At 40.7% G+C, this 18358-nt stretch overlaps 1 protein-coding gene across 2 annotated transcripts in view; it reads right to left on the minus strand.

Annotated features, from left to right (window-relative positions):
• CTSC (cathepsin C) overlaps window positions 1-18358 on the minus strand; it is a 44051-nt gene that overhangs the window by 17792 nt on the left and 7901 nt on the right. The window contains exon 3 of one of the 2 annotated variants that reach the window (XM_055581572.1): window positions 3837-4003. In XM_055581572.1, the coding sequence (XP_055437547.1) occupies window positions 3837-4003 (167 nt within the window). Of the gene's footprint in view, window positions 1-3836; window positions 4004-14779; window positions 17268-18358 lie in introns of those variants that run through there. The other variant, XM_055581573.1, reaches the window with a different exon arrangement.

Genomic DNA, 18358 nt, shown 5'->3' on the forward strand with positions numbered 1-18358 from the left:
GCATTACAGAATTCACCACATTATTTCTACTAAAAAAAGGTTCTATGACTTAAGTATGACTCACTATCCATATAGTGTATGGATAACTTCATACACTATACATACATAAAGTTATACATAGAGTGAATAAGTTATACTTATTATATGTTATATTATGTAAGTTATTACATATTATATAACTTATTATATAAGTTATATTCATATAAGTTATACATACAGTGAGTGTATAACTTCCATTAACATTCAGTTATACAAAGCAAGATATACCTAACCTGAGTAACTTTAGGCATACTGTGAACTTTTCTTTCTCTTTTAATTCACAGAGAGAGATGTTCACAGAGAGAGTACTGAGATATAGCCAAATAACCTGGAAGCATTAGAAATAATAACAAAAATGTGCAACCACATTGACAATGTTTTTTAATGTTTTTATCAAAGTACTTTCCCATTTTTCAAAATGTGAAAACAGAGAGGTACATTTATTAAACATAAAACTGTCTGTATTCTATTTCTGACAAGCTAACAAACAACAAAAACCAGTTACAGTTGTTTTTTCTTAAGACACAGGTTCAGTTCAGTTCAGTTCCTCAGTTGTGTCCAACTCTTTGCAACCCCATGGACTGCAGCAGGCCTACGCCAGGCCTCCCTGTCCATCATGAACTCCCAGAGCTTACTCAAACTCATGGCCATGGAGTCAGTGATGCCATGCAACCATCTTATCCTCTGTCGTCCCCTTCTCCTCCTGCCTTCAATCCTTCCCAGCATCAGGGTCTTTACCAATGAGTCAGTTCTTTGCATTAGTTGTCCAAAGTATTGGAGTTTCAGGTTCAGCATCAATCCTTCTAATGAATATTCAGGACTAATTTCCTTTAGGATGGACTGGTTGGATCTCTTTGCAGTCCAAGGGACTCTAAAGACTCTTCTCGAACACCAAAAGAAACACGTTTTTAAATTGTAAATATCTATCTTGAGATGTGATCATTAAGAGCTGAAAGAGACGTTGATGGTAACTTAGTCCTAAATGTTTATTTTCCAAGTGAGGCAACATAGACTCTGAGCTCTCTGGTTGTAGCTTCTTCACTAAATGAGGCAATGCTTGAAATATCAGAAAAGTACACAATACACTGCTGCTGCTGCTAAGTCGCTTCAGTCGTGTCCGACTCTGTGCGACCCCACAGACGGCAGCCCATCATTCTCTTCCGTCCCTGGGATTCTCCGTCCCAGGCAAGAACACTGGAGTGGGTTGCCATTTCCTTTATATCCTAAATGGCAGGGTGAAAAGTGAGCAGCTTCACAGGAAATGAGTCACTCAAAGGTCAAGCCAAGCAAAGCAACTTAAAATCTATGTTCAAAATGGAGGGGATGAATTGGTCTAAATCTTGAGTGGGCGGGTGCCTCTCCAGACAAGAACAATCTGTCCTCTTTGAACTCACGTCCCCCTTTTCTGCTGCAGAGCCCTTCACTGCCTGTGTGGCCTGGCTTTGGGTGATCTGCTCATACACACTTCCAGGGGATTTCACAGTCAAATAAAACACAAAATCTGCTACCAATAATATTTATCTTTTCCTTCCAAAAAAGTCTGAAATCTCTAGTGTGGTTCACAGTGACTTACACTGGACCTGACTTAAGAAAAATATTAACTGTCTGTTATAAGCTAAATTCATGTGTTCACATCCTAACCTTCAGCGTATCAGAATGTGACTATATTGAGACATGGCCTTTAAAGAGGACATCAAGGTTAAATGAAGTCACATGGATGGGCTCTATTCCAGTATGACTGGTGTGTGTGTGTGTGTTTGCTCAGTCATGTCAGACTCTTTGTGACCCCATGGACTAAAGGCTGCCAGGCTCCTCTGTCCCTGGGATTTCCCAGGCAAGAATACTGGAGCAGGTTGCCATTTCCTTCTCCAAGGGATTTTCCCGACCCAGGATCAAACCCAAGTCTCTTGCATCTCCAGCAATTAGCAGGTGGATTCTTTACCACTGAGCCACCTGGGAAGCTCACATGACTGGTATACTTATAAGAAATGGAGATTAGAACACTTACAGGCTGACTGTGTAGGGACAACTGTTAGCAGCCATCTGCAAGCCAAGGACAGAGCCCTCAGAAGAAGTCAAACCTGCTGACGCTGTGACCTTGGACTTACAGCCTCCAGAACTCTGAGAAAATAAATCTTTGTTGCTTAACCCAGTCTGTGTAATCTGTTGTGTTAGCCTCAGCAAATATACTACATAAATACTAAGAACCTGAAATTCAGTTATTATTGCCTTAAGATTTATGTTAGATTAGTATCACCTATATTTGATGCAAAATAAACATATGTATCTGCAAGGATTCTGCAACATCTTATCGTGCTGTGCTGTGAAGTCACTTCAGTCTTGTCCAATTCTTTGCAATCCCAAGGACTGTAGCCCACCAGGCTCCTCTGTCCACGGGATTTTCCAGGAAAGAATACTAGAGTGGGTTGCCATTCCATGCTCCAAGGGATCTTCCTGACCCAGGTATCAAACTCATGTCCCTTATGTCTCCCACACTGACAGGTGGGTTCTTTACCACTAGGGCCATCTGAGAAGCCCACAACATCTTATTATATGACAATAATAAAATGATTTTTCTGTATTAGAATTAGTTCAGTCACTCAGTCATGTCTCTTTGTGACCCCATGGACTGCAGCACACCAGGCTTCCCTGTCCATCACCAACTCCCGGAGTTTACTCAAACTCATCTCCATTGAGTCAGTGATGCCATCCAACCACTGTATCCTCTGTTGCCCCCTTCTCCTGCTGCCCTCAATCTTTCCCAGCATCAGGGTCTTTTTAAATGAGTCAGCTCTTTGCATGAGGTGGCCAAAGTATTGGAGTTTCAGCTTCAGCATCAGTCCTTCCAGTGAACACCCAGGACTGATCTCCTTTAGAATGGACTGGTTGGATCTCCTTGCAGTCCAAGGGACTCGCAAGAGTCTTCTCCAACACCACACTTCAAAAGCATCAATTCTTCAGCACTCAGCTTTCCTCACAGTCCAACTCTCACATCCATACCTGACAAATGGAAAAACCATAGCTTTGACTAGATGGACCTTTGTTGGCAAAGTAATGTCTCTGCTTTTGAATATGCTATCTAGGTTGGTCATAACTTTCCTTCCAAGGAGTAAGTGTCTTTTAATTTCATGGCTGCAATCACCATCTGCAGTGATTTTGAAGCCCCCAAAAATAAAGTCTGTCACTGTTTCCATTGTTTCCCCATCTATTTCCCATGAAGTGATAGGACCGGATGCCATGATCTTAGTTTTCTGAATGTTAAGTTTTAAGCCAACTTTTTCACTTTCCTCTTTCACTTTCATCAAGAGGCTCTTTAGTTCTTCACTTTCTGCCAATAAGGGTGGTGTCATTTGCATATCTGAGGTTATTGATATTTCTCCCGGCAATCTTTATTTTAGGGTGTGCTTCATCCAGCCCAGCATTTTGCATGATGTACTCTGCATATAAGTTAAATAAGCAGGGTGACAATATACAGCCTTGACGTACTCCTTTCATGATCTGGAACCCGTCTGTTGTTTCATTTGCATGTATAAGTCACTCAATTCCGTGGTCCTTTATATAAATCTTCTTTAAAGCCCTCATTGGTCCATTACTTTAGAAGTATTTTGAAAAAATACTTTCTTCTCTCAGTTAAATCACCCAACGTGTTTTTCCAGTAAAGTGGTACATAACATGGCTTATGTTTCTAGGTCAAATAAAGTTAATACAATCAAATTAAATTTTCCAAGGATTAATATAGACACATCCTTATAAACATCATAAAAAACCAAATGGATCTTTCACTGACAACAACTCACGTTTCCTCGAGACCCGCAAGGCGTGCTGTGTTCACGTTCACGTTCTCCGAGGTATTTCCTGTCTTCCTTCCAGTGAAACAGGCCCAGTTCCGGCCCAGCACGTCATGGACCCAGCCAGTCATGGTCTCGTGGCAGTAACTGGTTACCTTGCCACCCTCTTCTTTATACTGCAATCAAGCAAGAGAAGGAAAAGCCCCATGAACCTGTTCTCTCTCAGGTCCGTTTCCTCGTCTCTTATTCACAGTAACGATGCCTCTTTTTCACTTCACCTGAGGGACCAGCCTCTGTCAACCAAAACAAAATCTGAGAGGTTTCAGTCTGAGAACTATTCTAGAAGAGGAAGAAAAAGAAACATTTCTAGGATTAGCATCACTGACCACCGAGCAAAATTTACACAACCAACACTGCAAGAGAATGAAACGCAGGTAAAGAAAATAATATTTTTAAAGCAGCTGCTTTCCAAGGCACTTTACCAAAGTCACCTCATTTAATCTTCACAGCAAGCCTCTGAGGAGACAGGCACTAATAACCCCAACTGACCGGTGAGTAAGCGGAGGCTCACCTCAGACAGCAAGCGGTCCCTACCTACGCTAACAGAGCTGTGAAGGGGCAGAAACAACACAGCCCTGCTCAGTTCCTCAGACTGGTCCACTCAGAAGAGGCACGCCAGCAAAATACAAAAACCTTTCAAAGAATTCAAATGTTTTCTTCCATCAACCTCCCCACTTCTTAGCAAATTCTAAGCATGAGGGAGTTAAAATATCCTAATTATTAAATATTCTCTCCACTTTATTTCATGAACACAGCCTGTTGTTTTAAATCAGTGTTGACACTGAAAAATAACTACAGCTGGTCCTTGAAGAGAGCAGGGGCACCGATACACCACGGGCAAAAATCCACATATAATTTTTCAGTCATCCATCTGTATCCTGGGTGCTGCGTCCAAGGAACCAACCAACCCTGGCTCACGTAGTACTGTAGTATGTATTTAATTTTTAAAAACCTGAATACAAGTGGACCTGTGTAGTTCAAACCTATGTCATTCAAGGGTCAACTGTATAAAGTGACAGATCTATAACTCAGATACTTTGGCTCCAGAGCCTTAAAAAAAACCCTCATAGTTTAATATATCCTTATGGAGGAAGGATATATAATCCTGAATGAAAGTAGAGAGCATAGGAGGAGGAAAGAAAAAAAAAATGCATGGTAAATTTTTTAAGAAGGGACTTGAATACAGACAGTTTCAGGCACTGACTTCATGGAACAGAAGCACAAAAGCAGTCAAAGCAACATAAACATATGAGCACAGGCAGCTGTGTTTCAACACTTTTCTTTACAAAGGCACACAGTAGGGTGGTTTCGGCCCACAGGATGTGGTTTGTGGACTCTTAAATCTAGCATAATGGATACTACTTTACCTGTGCTAGGTGGCCTGAGTAAGGGCCAAACAGTAAATACATTAACGTTTGCAGGTTATAAGGCTTCTGCCATACTCAACCCTGCCTGTGCAGTGCGACAGGTAGACCAGAAATACATAAAGGAATGAACCACAGTCTGTTCCAATTAAACTTCATTTGCAAAAACAGACCCATGGTTTGCAAACCCCAAGTTTAAAGGAATGTATAAGCTGAACTACACTGAAAGGTAAAACTACCTTACTGCATCCAAGTCTCTGAATTTTAGGCATAGAGTTAAAAGGGCTTCCTTGGTGGCTCAGTAGTAAGGAATCTGTCTGCCAATGCAGGACACATGGGTTTGATCCCTGGTATGGGAAGAAGAAAATGGCAACTCACTCCAGTATTCTTGCCTGGAGAACCCCATGGACAGAGAGACCTGGTGGGCTACAGTCCGTGGGACTGTAAAGTCAGACATGACTTAGTGACTGTGTAACAACAACATGGAGTTAAAAATGCACGGTCTTGGAATCCAAAAGAGCTAGGTCTGGATCCTGGGATTCACCGCCCAGTAGGCTGCACTGGGTGAGTGACTGCGGGCCGCTCACATGCACATTTTGCTCTGTCTTGGTGCTTCATGATACTGTGACGCCCGCGTACCGCCCTGAGCTAAGAATATCTCCACGAGCATAGGTTTGACTCACCATTCCTCATGTCCCTGCTAAAGCCCCAACTTAGGACAAAGGAACACTGAAATAAAGGTCTAGGATATGACTGGGCTGCAACACTGGAGGGTATGTCACGTGAAAAAGTTCCTAAAAGTTCATATTTATTATGCTGAACTACCTGAAACTATTTTCATTGATCAAAACTGTCTAATGTTGGTAACCTCATATGATGCAGACAGGCCAGGCAGGGTTAGGCCACTGCTCCCCCCACCACTGCTGTAGAATTAAAAAAGACATGTACCCCAATGTTCATTGTAACACTCTTCAGAACAGCCAGGACATAGAAGCAACCTAGATGTCCATCGACAGATGAATGAAGAAGATGTGGTACATATATACAAAGGAATATTTCTCAGCCAGAGAAGGCAATGGCACCCCACTCCAGTACTCTTGCCTGGAAAATCCCATGGATGGAGGAGCCTGGTAGGCTGCAGTCCATGGGGTCGCTAAGGGTCAGACATGACTGAGCGACTTCACTTTCACTTTTCACTTTCATGCATTGGAGAAGGAAATGGCAACCCACTCCAGTGTTCTTGCCTGGAGAATCCCAGGGACGGGGGAGCCTGGTGGGCTGCTGTCTATGGGGTCGCACAGAGTCGGACACGACTGAAGTGACTTAGCAGCATTACTCAGCCACAAAAAGGAACACATTTGAGTCAGTTCTAGTGAAGTGGATGAACTCAACTTGTTATACGGAGTGAAGTTAAGTTAGAAAAAGAACAAATACCATACATCAATGCATATGTATGGAAACTAGAAAAATAATACTGGTGAACCTATCTTCAGGGAAGGAAATGGAGACACAGACATAGAGAACAGACTTTTGGATACATCAGGGGGAAGGAGAGGGTGGAATGAATTGAGAAAGTAGCACTGACATATAAATACCCATCATACATAAAAGAGCTGATGGGAAGTTGCTATGTAACCCAGGGAGCCCAGCCTGGCACTCTGTGATGACCCACAGGGGTTGGATGGGCGAGAGGAGGGAGGCTCACGTGGGAGGGCTTGTGTGCTAAGTTGCTTCAGTCGTGTCCGACTCTGTGCCCACCAGGCTCCTCCATTCATGGGATTCTGCAGGCAAGAACACTGCAGTGGGTTGCCATGCCCTCCTCCAGAGGATCTTCCCCACACAGGGATTTAACCCATGTCTCTTACAGGTCCGCAATGGCAGGCAGGTTCTTTGGCACTAGCGCCACCTGGGAAGCCCCATGTGGGGACGGGTTTTATATATAAAATTATGATGATCTGCATTACCGTACAGTCCTGTACAGCAGACTTCCCTGGTGGTTCAGACGGTAAAGTGTCTGCCTACAATGTGGGAGACCTGGGTTCAATCCCTGGGTCAGGAAGATCTCCTGGAGAAGGAAATGGCAACTCGTTCCAGTATTCTTGCCTGGAAAATCCCATGGACAGAGGAGCCTGGTGGGCTGCAGTCCATGGGGTCGCAAAGAGTCGGACACAACTGAGAGACTTCACTCACTCACTCACAGTAGAAACCAATAACACTGTAAAACAATTTTCCTCCAATTAAACAAAAAAGTAATCTAACAAGGCTTTAAGAGTTTTTCAGAGCTACCTTGTTGAAAGTGTCAGATACACAGAAATGAAAAAAAAAAAAAAGCTAAACACAGGAGGATGTTCATCACAGAGGAAGAGGCTGGAGAAGGCTGCTTGCTTTTATATACAGTGTTGCTGGAACTCAGCCAGGGCCACTTGTTTATAGTATCTTGACTCTGGCTGCTTTGGTGCAACAGCGGCAAGAATGAGGTGCTGCAATAGAGACTACAAGGCTCATAAAGCCTAAAACATTACTATCTACCCTGCAAGAAAATATGCTGACCTCTCTGTTTGGAACAATTAAAAAAAAAGAGAACCTGGGAATTCCCTGGTGGTTCAGTGGGTAGGACTCCACACGCTCACCATCATGTGGGCCCAGGTTTGAGTCCTGCTGCAGTCCATGGGGTCGCAAAGAGTCGGACACAACTGAGACTTCACTCACTCACTCACTCACTCACTCACTCACAGTAGAAACCAGTAACATTGTAAAGCAATTTTCCTCCAATTAAACAAAAAAGTAATCTAACAAGGCTTTAAGAGTTTTTCAGAGCTATCTTGTTGAAAGTGTCAGATACACATAAATGAAAAAAAAAAAAAAAAAAGCTAAACACAGGAGGATGTTCATCACAGAGGAAGAGGCTGGAGAGGGCTGCTTACTTTTATATACAGTGTTGCTGGAACTCAGCCAGGGCCACTTGTTATAGTATCTTCACTCTGGCTGCTTGGGTGCAACAGCAGCAGGAATGAGGTGCTGCAACAGACTACAAGGCTCATAAAGCCTAAAATATTTACTATCTACCCTGCAAGAAAATGTGCTGACCTCTCTGCTTAGAACAATTTAAAAAAAAGAGAGAGAGAACGAACCTGGGAATTCCCTGGCGGTTCAGTGGGTAGGACTCCACACGCTCACCACTGAGGGCCCAGGTTTGAGTCCTGCAGCAGTCCATGGGGTTGCAAAGAGTCAGACACGACTGGGTGACTGAACAACAACAGGGAAATAAAATCCTACAACCTCGCAGGGTGTCCAAAGAAAAAACAAACAAAACAACCCAAGAGCTATTAACAGGAAAAAAATTACAAGATGGTACTTAAGTGGAATGTAAATATGTAAAATTTTTTATTAATATGAAATATGGTTTTTTAAAAAGGAAAGGTAAAAACAGCCTTTGGGTGGGGTTTTCTTGGTTATTTATAAAAAAATAGCTATATAAAAAGTTATGTAAAAACGTTTTAACTTTATAAAGTTATATATTTATAAAAAGATAGATTTTGTAAAGCTCATCACTTTAAAAAAATGCTCCTGTTTCCTAAGAATGAGAAACATGCCAACAAAGTCCTAGAAAAGAACATCTATGAGGGATGGTCCAGATGTTGCTAGAATAACTTTGTTCTGTCTGGGATTATGGTCAAGTTTCTTGGGAAAAAAAAAAAACAAACACCACATTATTTATATATCCTATTGGACTGCAAGGAGATCAAACCAATCAATCGTAAAGGAAATCAACCCTGAATATTCACTGGAAGGACTGATGCTGAAGCTCCAATATTTTGGCCACCTGATGTGAAGAGTCGACTCACTGGAAAAGACCCTGATGCTGGGAAAGACCGAAGGCAAAAGGAGAAGAGGGCATCTCCAACTCAACGGACATGAATCTGAACAAACTCCAGGAGACAGTGGAGGACAGGAAAGCCTGGCATGCTATGGGATCGCAAAGAGACGAAACTGACTCAGCGACTGAACAACAGTAAGCCCTTTCACTTATATGTCAAATACTTACTGGTCACATAACATTTTCCAGGCATCATGCTAAGTGCTAGCCATTGACATAGCACCAGACCTTAAGACAATGGGAACTCCGTGAAATATGCAAAATGTAATTAATGGGGTTATTTATCTGAACCAAAACCATGTGGTTCAGCAAGTTAACCATGCTTGGAAAAACCTGGGAAATTTCCCCAGCAATGTAGATCACAGATGAAATGACTTTCCCCACATACCAAAAGTTCAAGGCATGCAAGTTAGAAGAGATGGGCCCCGTGTATTTCGTCAGTGTGGCTTTGTTCGCCTAGTTGGCACAGCTAGTCAGTTACAAACATGATTGCTAATACGAAATGAATTTCCCTTTGAGGGAAAGGCTGAGTTGTTACTTTGACTGGAGAAGAAGAAAAAAATCCTTAAAACATGACCAACTGTGCTAAAGATTCTTACTGTTCATATTGATCAATGACTCTATACCCTTCATCATCAATATTATGGAACTACAGGATCTTAACATTTACCTATCACATCATACTTTATACACATTTTACAGATTAATCTTAGAGGTTCAACAGAACACAAACGTATAGACTTGGGGGACAGAAACGAGATCTAAAAGAGGTGGCTGAACTAGAATTTAGAACCAAGGACTCTAGAACCAAGTGTTCTTCCCAAATACCAAGCACCATTTCTTTATACACTCCTTCTCACAGAGTGCCAGAGAAATAAACATAAAAGTCAATGGCCAAAAACACTGAGAGGAGATACCTAGAAACCACACAGGAAAGGCTTAAGCAATCTGCAAAGGGTTTTTATCTACATTATGTGAGTTTCAAAATGATTCTTTGGGATACTGTTCTCATGGGGAGAAAAAAAAAAAAAGGAGACTTTGCAAAGTTAAATAGAGAAGATATAATTAAAGTATGAGTTCAAATGTTGTAAGAATCATTGCTTTATTATTTCCTTTAAAAAAAAAGTTGGAAATTAACTGTCTTTCATGAGTCAGATTCAAATTGTTGCCCCACACATCTTAAGGGTCACCTAAATTCTCATCCAAGGAGAGACCCACATGGCTAAAGGTCATCTAATTTCACCTAAATTTTTACCTAATTTTTAAATTTTTATTTCACCTAAACATTTATTTCATCTGATTTCATCTAAGAGCCACACATCTAAAGATCATCTAATTTCACCTAAATTTTTGTCGAAGATTTTTGATTCAGGGCAGAGGCAGAGGACATGGTCTGCAGGCATGACTCCTGGATAGCACCCAGTTCTGCTTCTTATAGGCTGTGTGATCCTGAGCAAGTTACCCTCTCTGTACTTTCCGTGTCTACATCTGCAAAATCAGGATGGTGTAACAGACTGGGCCTCACAGGCTGTATTTTACAAATACTAACCCGTTTAATTTCACAGTAGCCTGTAGAGTTATTCTTTCCACATAAGCACTGTTCTCACAGTGAACAGGATTTTTGCTTATTTGGTAACTAGGACACTAGCAGTAGAAAGCAATTAGTTACTGGATGAGTGATGAGTGAATAAATAAATGAATAACAGAAAGAACAACAAATGCCAAATTCTACTTAAACAGTAACATGAGAAACTCAGAAAAGTTTATAATTAAAGTGTGATACTTTTATAATTAAAAAGGGGTCGCAGAGACCCACATTCTGACTCCTAGTATGACTTCAGGAATGTCACTTTTTCCTCTCCAAACCTGTTTCCTAAGCTGTAAACTTAAGCTGACCTGAAAGTTCCAAAATATCCCTTCAAGCTTCCTAACTGCACAGTCTTTACATCTACGGTTTTCTTATTATTCACAAAGTAGGTATATCATTTAGACTCCCTACTTATACAGAGCATCTATACATTCTCTAAATGTGCTTGTTAGTCGCTCAGTTGTGTCTGACTCTCTGCAACCTCATGAACTGTAGCCCACTAGGCTCCTCTGTCCATGGGATTCTCCAGGCAAGAATACTGGAGTGGGAAGCCACTCTCTTCTCCAGGGCATATTCCTGACCCACGGATCAAACCCGAGGCACCTGCATTGCAGGCAGATTCTTTACCATCTGAGCCACCAAGGAAGCCCCATCTAAACATTCTAAGTAATCCAAAATAATCCTAAAAAAACTATACCTGTTTTCACTCAAGCAAATTACTAAGAGATGCTATACCCATTTATGTACCATTTTTTATACATTAATTTGATGGAATTATTTTCCATTTAAAATTTTTATATTATTCTGTAGTTTTCCCAATCTAAAATAATATGGTTTTCTTTTAGAACCTGAAATCACTTTATGAAAGGCAGAGTGAGGGCTGTAATACCACTATGCAGGACAGCTGTAACTTAGTAGAAAAGAGATATTTAACCCACCCCAGAACCCAAGTACTCAGTACCTTGAGAGAAGCATGCAATGTGCCCCCACTGTTTTCTTGATCTGAATATTCTCAGTATTCCTGTCATTTTTTCTGCTACTGTAAAATACATCTTACGTGATTTCTGAAAATATTACCAAGTAGGAAACTGAAGTTTTGGCCACACTATCCAGCTTGAAATGTAGTCAAAATTTTTTCTAACCATTTTCATTTATTTATATAAACAGTCTCTGAATACTGACTTGCACAAATGAGATAATTTAAGTTTCTATTCATTGATGCCAATTTCTATTGCAACAAATAGATAATCACACAAAATGTGAAGAAATTACAAATCCTAGCACTTAAGTTTAGAAAACTACTAGCATTCAGTAACTATTCATTTGCTTCTTCAAAATTATCGTTGAGTTGCCATTCTGAAAGCCGCCCTTCTTCAGTTTGCTATTCATTTTATCAACCATTCAATTCCATCCAATTACCTAGCAATATTAACCAATTGAAAAAGAAAAGGTTGGGATATTTTAGAACTTAAGTTATTTATCCTGGATCTCATTCTCAACTGCTTTTTGACACTAAGCGTGAGAAAATCACTTACGCCTTTTGTTCCACTGTTTTCCTGGTTACATTCGCAAATATTTGAATCCTTCCTTTATGTAATGCACTGGCTATGAGAAAAAAATGCTCTTTAGTAAAAAGGACTTTGCCCTTTAAATTCCCATTCTTCCACTTATCATTTATTTAACTTTGGACAAGTCACAACTAAGGAGCCTCAATTTCACCAGCTGGTAACAGGTGTATCTACTTCATTGGATTCCTATCAAGGATAAAGATGCCACTGATGTCCAGAGTCTAAAAACTTATCAAACACTAAACAAGTAACAATATAAACACTACCATCTGTTACCATGGGGCATACGAAGCTGTTAAGACTTTATTCATGTCATCAAAGAACCTGTACTCTCAAACCCAACTCTCAACTGAGCAGCTGATAAAGGTTTTGTCAACCAGCGGTTTTCCAAGATGAGAAGATAACCCACTAAAATATTAGAAAATTTTATAATTTATATTTATATATGTAATACAGAAATAAAACTGAAAACCAACTTCCACAATTAGTTTATATACAAAGTAACACTGATATGCCCACACACTTCCAGTGTCAGATGCTCACCTGTTAATCGCAGCGTGCTGCCTATAAGACGGCTAGAACACGGCATATTCCCACTCATGTGTGCCTGCTTAGATTCACGCACATCTGATGTAATTAACTAACTCACACAAAATGAACACGTGGCTTCAAATAACACTTACAAGGAAAACAGGATTTGCAAATACTAATGATGTAATTGGGCTTCCCTCATAGCTCCGTTGGTAAAGAATCCGCCTGCAATGCAGGAGACCTGGGTTCGATCCCTGAGTCGGGAAGATCCCCTGGAGAAGGAAATGGCAACCCACTACAGTATTCTTGTCTGGAAAATTCCATGGACAGAGGTGCCTGGCAGACTCTAGTCCATGGGGTCACAAAAAAAGAGTCAGACACATCTTAGTGATTAAACAACAATACATACTATGGACTAAACAACAACACATACTGTGGATATACAAGAAAAAAAATCTGGACATGTAGGTCTAATCCATCAAGCACCATTTCGGAAAAGAATACTTAGTATGACATTAAATGATCTGATGATACACTGTACAAGTAGAGAGATTTCCTTCCAACAATACAGAAGAACAGTGTTTACTCTACATTCTGCCCTTTGTGTTCCGTGTCTGTCTGCGCAAGTGCAGATTTGCACACGCTGTCCGTCTGGAGTGTGAATAAAGCCTTTAGAACAAGGCACATCTTCTAAACAGGTATTTCACCAACCATCCAGGATGGTCACATCTTTCATCAACAAACCTATGTCATTTCAAGGATTCCTTCTAGTTTTCTGCCCACTATTTCAGCTTGCCCATTTATTTTAAAAGTTGAATTTTAATGAATTGTGAAACTGATAGGAAACTGTGGCAGTGGTTGCAACCAATTTCTAGCATTTTACTTAAGGAATGGGCAATTAGATTTAATGGGAAAATGGAGGGTCACCGATTTATTTCCAGAGCTGAGAAGATGTCCCCTTTAAACCAAAATGTAGGTTCTAGAACTAGTTAAGAAAACAGCAATTTGATCCTCAGCAAGGTAACCAAAGTCCCTTGGCTCATTCCTCACTAACTTGCTCATAAACCCTTAAGATGTAAGGTTGAAAGAAATCTCAGAATTCATTGACTCGAGCACTGATGCTGAAGCTGAAGGTCCAATACTCTGGCCACCTGATGCTAAGAGGCAACCCACTGGAAAAGACCCTGATGCTGGGAAAAACTGAGAGCAGGAGAAGGGGGCAACAGAGGATGAAATGGTTGGATGGCATCACCAACTCGATGCACATGAGTTTGAGCAAACTCTGGAAAATAGTGCAAGACAAGGAAGCCTGGCGTGCTGCTGTTCATGAAGTCGTGAAGAGTCAGACACAACTGAGTGACTGGACAATAACAACCTTCAGCTAGCGCTTCTCAAGGGGCGGGGCACAGATAACCCACAGCATCCGAAGCAAACACGAGTCCTTGGTTACCTAGGCTTTGGGGAACGACTGTAGTCACCGATAAAGCTCGGTATTTCCCGACAGCTAATTTGTGTGCATGCTCAGTCACTCAGCTTTGTCCAACTCTCTGCGATCCCATGTACTAGAGCCCACCAGGCTCCTGTGTCCACGGGATTCTCCAGGCAGGAATACTGGAGTGGGTTGCCATTTCCTCCTCCAGGGGAAGATCTTCCAGGGGATCCCTGTGTCTCCTGCATCAGATTCTTTACCACTGAGCCACTTGGGAAGCCCAACAGCTAATTTAGTTTTTAGTAATTCTGAAAGTTAGAAGTTCACTATTTTTAAATGAGTTTCATTTTAGCCTCTATAGTCTCACACAAAAAATTAAAAATGACAAGCAGAATAAAGTTTTAAAAGTCTCATCCCTTTTCTACAAAGTCATTCAACAAATATGGCTTGAGGGTCCACCGTAGCCTCTAAAGGACACAAAGGCAAAAATACTTTCAGAAACACAGCAATGAAACAGGAAAACAACACAATGATATATTATTCAATTTTCTTTTTTTTTTTACAAATATTTATTGAAGGTCTATTATTTATCACATAGTGTGCTATACATACGGAATAAAAAGGTCAGTAACACAGAGTTGATCACTGCCCTCAAGGGGTTTAAAAATCAGAAGAAAGGACAAACAGGCAATTACAACAGAGAATGCTAAGCAGTCATCTATTATGGGTACTTCTAACACAGATACCTGCAATTTTGTACCCAAGTCTTCTATAATCAAAACAAACATTAAATGCAAAGTTACTCAAAGAAACCACTTTGGGAAAAAAACCACTTTGGTAGGGGTGATTTTAAATGCCTTGCTAAATATATACACATTTGTTGCTTTGTCAGTATTTACATCCAGTCAGTTTGAAAATATACAACTCTTACAGAACACTGGAGGCATGTAACATATTTTTTAGAACAGAACACCAAAAATATAAACATAGCACCAGCACCATTCCTGATTTGTGCTTCTAGAACCCTACAGAATTAGTTTTTTGAAAGCTGGTATTACTTCTGAAGTCTCTGAAAAGACTAGAGAAATGTGGATAATCTTCCAAAGTTCCCAGATAAAGTTCTACATGCATTAGAATCTGAAGATATACAGGCTTTCAGTCTAGAAGTAGATGACATGCTCAAGTCATTCCTTTTACAGCAGAATGAGTACTACCAGGTCAGAGATGCCTGTCAAGTACAACTGGAACCAACATAATGGCATCCCTCCCAGTAATGGAGAGAGCTGGGGAACTGCACAGATGTGGCACCAAGAACCTGAGTGATACAGAATTATCAGGATGGAAGAAAGTATCCAGGTAGGAGTTGGATGTACTGTTCCTTAGTGTTTATAAGATACAACCTTTCCAGAACAGCAGATTAGTGCCTCTCAAATGACATAATTATCTGAACCAATAAAGTAATGATGACAACCTACCATCTAGAGAAAGATTTCTCCACTCAAGGAGTAATTCAAGGGATGCAGAAAAGTCCTCCCAGGAAATCGGAATTGGGTGGAGCCCCATGTTTCTGGTTTGCTAAGGCTGATGTTTAATCAGCTCTACACAACTGAGGAGGAAACCAGTCCATTGTGTAGCAGGAAAGAACTAAAAGGCAGCAATGGCTTTGAACAACAACTTAATTAAGAGAAGTTAGCTTGGCAAGGGTACTTAATTCAGAACTTATAAAACTCTCCTTCAATTTGGAGAACTATAAAAGGAAAAAGAAAGTAAATTTTGTCTTGAATAAAGGGGCCTAGGCTTAGGAAAGAAAATGAGTAGCCTGATTTGGTAAGGAAATCTAAGCTTCAGGCCAGTTCTTCTCCTAAAATTTTAACAAGAGCAATGCGGTGCATTGAGCTAACATTTGGGATTCACCAGAAAATCTGCCCAAATGTGACTTGAAGTACCAGTATTTTTTTCTGAAACAAACTTGACAAATAGCCCATATCACTTTACAATTAGAAGCTGGGTGGGACTTCCCTGGTGGTCCAGTGATGCAGACTCCACACTTCAGTACAGGGAGTGTGGGTTTGATTCCTGGTGGGGAAACTAAGATGCCACAAGCATGGCCAAAGAAATTTAAAAAAATAACAAAATTAAAAAAAAAAAAATAGAAGCTGTGTGAGCTTAAGCACTGTATGAGAGTAATTCTCCCTACCTGAAAACTGAAGCTAGTAATATCTACTTCACAGGACATTTGTAAGGTAAACCATGTTAAGCTCTTAGCACAAGACTGGCATCTAAGTAAAAAAATACAGCCCCCCCTACCCCAAATGTATTAATCATACCATCTTTCTGGACAGGGGCACTGCAGATCCATGATCTGCAAAAAGAGACCCTTCAGCAGTTCAGCTTATCTCAGAAAGCCCCCTCTGCCAAAACATGTCTTCCCTGGGACCATCTTCCCTCCCATAATGCATCTGTGCATCTCAAGATATTCTGAAGCTTGATTTTCTTCTTATAACACGTGTTGGGGTTCCTCAAGGTCATTAGAGAAAGAGAAGGCACGTGGGAAGGCCATTTTAACTGTGAGTAAAATCTGCACAAAATACAACAAATAATTCAAGTCCTAAGCAGTTTGAAAAAAAAGCTCTTCAACAAAAGAACATTCAAGAGAGAAAAAAAATACAAAAACAACAAAAAACCCTTGTGTTGCATATCATTCCTTTCATTCAAAGGCCGAAGGATAAAGCCACCTAAGACTTGCAGAACTTTCTCCTTTTTCCTGCTTGGTCTTTGGTTGCTCACAGTCCAAAATGGCGGTGGCTGCTTTCCAAGGAAACGTTCGGAGGGCAGCTGCCTCGGAGGTAGGTACCAGGACTCCTCTGCGTGTTAGGTGCCCTTAGAGACTCCAGAGGGACTGCAGCTGCTAGAGGCCTCTGCTAGCTGTTAGAGGGAGGCAGGTCCACTGCGCCTCTTAGCCCCAAAGTCTGTTTTCGGCTGTGGTTTTAAAAGAGCCGCTCAACAGACGCTCTATTTAATAACTAAAAGACAATGAAAACTAGAGTTACAAGCCAACAAGGATCATACTGTCTCTTAAAAAATGCTTAAACATATTCATTTCTTTACGTGGAAAAAAAAAAATACCAGTATTTAGTATTTCAAATGCTGGTATTTTTTTTTTAATGTTATTTAAGACATTCACAAAAAAGCCACTGTTCTCAAAAGCTGAATGCTTAAGCAACACATACTGTGCGTGCAGCCAACATGCTTTAGAAGCACATGCAGATGCATTTCAAATTAAATGCTACCAAATAAGCCTAATTTGGCTTTTGAATACAGATAAGAAATGGCGTAATCTAGCAACCTAGACATAATAGCATGTATACCTTACAAATTCCAAACATAGGCTTAATGCTACTTTGATCAATATTTCCAGGTATAAGGCTACTTATCCCATTTACAAAGTAAATACTAGGATCTATCTTTTCTACTGGTAGAAGCATCTCCCCAGTTAGGAAAAGAATGAGAGCTTTAAGACAGAATTTTATAAACCACATTCTGAGAATACCTTATTTTTTGTGAGGAAAACGTGGTAAACTTTGAAAGGTTTTTCTATTGTATCTCCCTCCTCAGCTACAGCATAATAAAGATTCTGAGCAGTTTTGAAAGGAAGCTATTTCACACAGTCTACACTTACTCAACTACCAGAAATAAATTCAGAAGAAAGAGCCTACTGGTTCCAGCTCTAATTTTTACTTTGATCTGTTCTTAGTGGCTGCCTGGAACCTTTAGGGCTTTACGAAACGAAGTGACACAACTTAGGAACAATTTTTTCCTGGCAGATGTGTGGCCCACTGCTGGCCCATTAAACAGCTTGAAAAACGCTGACCCAGGATAAGGCTATGGTGCTTTCATCACCTGCCCCAGTTCCCTTTTTCATATCTCATTTCCTTACTTAGGAGCTAAGTAAAAGAGGAAGGGAAAGGGGAAAGACTGCTGTATAAAACGCGAGGGACGGCAAGTCCCCATCAGCTCTTCTTTCTCACCGCCTACTTCTCCATCAAAATTTATGGATCCAGGGAGAGCAGTGATTTAAACATCTATTCTGAAAGTATGAGGAGAATGTACACAG

The sequence above is a fragment of the Bubalus kerabau genome, chromosome 5, assembly GCF_029407905.1.
Source record: "Bubalus kerabau isolate K-KA32 ecotype Philippines breed swamp buffalo chromosome 5, PCC_UOA_SB_1v2, whole genome shotgun sequence".
In the NCBI taxonomy this organism is placed as follows: domain Eukaryota; kingdom Metazoa; phylum Chordata; class Mammalia; order Artiodactyla; family Bovidae; genus Bubalus; species Bubalus kerabau.